This window comes from Electrophorus electricus, chromosome 18 (assembly GCF_041902795.1).
Source record: "Electrophorus electricus isolate QZ-2024a chromosome 18, ASM4190279v1, whole genome shotgun sequence".
Classification (NCBI taxonomy): domain Eukaryota; kingdom Metazoa; phylum Chordata; class Actinopteri; order Gymnotiformes; family Gymnotidae; genus Electrophorus; species Electrophorus electricus.
Genome location: NC_137514.1, coordinates 19,480,492 through 19,482,641, shown reverse-complemented (window position 1 = coordinate 19,482,641; position 2,150 = coordinate 19,480,492). Strand labels below are relative to the sequence as shown.

Here is a 2,150-nt window from a genome sequence, read left to right as displayed (position 1 = left end):
TGTATACATGTGTATTCCGAAAATAAAGAGAAACTGCTTGTAGTGGTTGTATTAATGCAATTATTTTGTTTCAATCTGCAGGTGTTTTTTTCTGGATAGTGGATTAAGATGGAAAAAAAGCAATTCTCTCTTTTTGTTTTGATTGTAGTTTCTGTGTTATTAGGGGTCATCCTTACTCAAATGTTTACTGGATATACATTTATGGACATATTGCCATCTAGATTCAATGGTTCTGAAACAAACAAATTCAGTTTGTTTTCCATAACCCCCATTAAACACTCAAAACATTTATTGGTGTCTGCATTCATCGATCACAGAATCAATAAGGCCATTCGAGTTATCAGCATAATCAGAAGGGACAGTCTGCAGCCTCTTTACTGCATCTACTGTAACAATGACCATAACTGCCAGACTGCTGAGGCTGAAGTCCAGATACACAGTGACCATTTTGGTTTTCCATATGCAGCTTCAGATGTTCTGTGTGATGGTGCACACACTCAAGATGCAGCATTTGTATCCATTTCAACTAGTAGAAACATCTCTGCCATTTATTCTGAAGATCTCTTACCAATAAAGAACACAGTGACCAGGGAATCATTTAAGTTCAACTTCAGTGTATGTATCTCAAACCTCTTTGGAAGCTACAATAATGTTCTGCAATTTGCCCAAACAGTGGAGATATACAAACTTCTAGGTGTTCAACATATAGTTATCTACAATACGAGCTGTGGACCTGACCTGGAGAAACTCTTACAGCATTATAAGAGGGAAGGAATTTTAGAGATTGTTCCATGGCCTATTGACCATTTCCTTAACCCATCTAAAGGATGGGACTTTATGTACCATGGTGGAGAAATCCAGTATTATGGCCAGTTGGTAACCCTCAATGAGTGCATCTATAGAAACATGTATCAGTCCAAATATGTTCTTCTGAATGACATTGATGAAATCATTATGCCTTATAAGCATGCTAACCTTCCATTACTGATGGAGGATCTTCAACAGCAGCACAAAGACATGGGTGTGTTTTTCATTGAGAGTCACTTTTTCCCCAAGACACAATTTGAAGAGAGTGATCGATTCAGTCGGCCAGAATGGAGAAATATACCCGGTGTTAATATTATGGAACATATTTATAGAGAACCAGATAGAAAAGACTTAGACAACCCCAGAAAAATGATTATCAATCCAAGGACTGTAGTGCAAACATCAGTGCACTACGTACCCCAAAAATATGGAGATGTCTTTTTTGTGCCTTTTGATGTATGTCGAATTGTTCATGTAAGATCACCACGACAAGGGACTCTTACCAAAGATCAACTGGTTGTTGATAAAAGGGTGTGGGACTTTGCCTCAGAACTCATACCAAACATTGATAAGACTCTACAGGCATCTGGTTTGATGGAAATTACAGATTGATATGATATTCATTTTAGTGTTTCTTTTTTTTTCTGTGGCATTGCCTATGTCATAAACGTATGTAAATGTCTAGAATAAAAAAAAAAAAAGTACAATTGTGTTACCAACATTTATATATGGCCTATATTGTAAATGTTATTTGACTGTCCTTTTACACTTTATTATCAACTTTCTTAATGCCACAAGTAGATACTCCAACCTTAGAAGGCTGCTCCCCGAATTTGAATATATATTACACATTTTTTTTCAAAGGCTTTTGTGTAGTCATTGCTGTCTCCTGCATGTATTAGCAAAATTGTTACATCAGCAAAAATTCCTTATGTATCCAAAGCCAGACAATAATTTCATGCAGTTTCTTCAATACATTAGATTGTAACAGAGTACATTTCAGAGGTCTGTTGTTGTTCTTGTATTCAGAAAATAATGCATTCATATAGCTCCCATACATTATGATTACATTTATATCTTACCTTATTTAACATTTGGATTTCAATTTACATTTTGGACCACTTTATTTCAAAAAGGGGACATTACAACCATGTGTAACTTGTTCATTACTCCAAAGTTTCATTGTGTTTATTTCTAAAAAGGTTTGCCAACACTCATTTGTTGAGGGGTATGCAAAATCAAGATTATCTAAATTTCAGTATTTCAAGAGAATCACAGGGATTGCTATATATGTACAAAAGGCCAAGAATAGCTTATTTGAAGTTCAGATTAATAACTATTTT

At 35.2% G+C, this 2,150-nt stretch overlaps 1 protein-coding gene across 1 annotated transcript; it reads left to right on the top strand.

Annotated features, from left to right (window-relative positions):
• The first annotated feature begins 201 nt into the window (after positions 1 to 201).
• On the top strand, positions 202 to 1,419 carry LOC145651987 (uncharacterized). Its single transcript, XM_081700881.1, has one exon. It carries the CDS (start codon positions 202 to 204, stop codon positions 1,417 to 1,419), a length of 1,218 nt encoding a protein of 405 aa, XP_081557007.1.
• Positions 1,420 to 2,150: the final 731 nt, after the last annotated feature.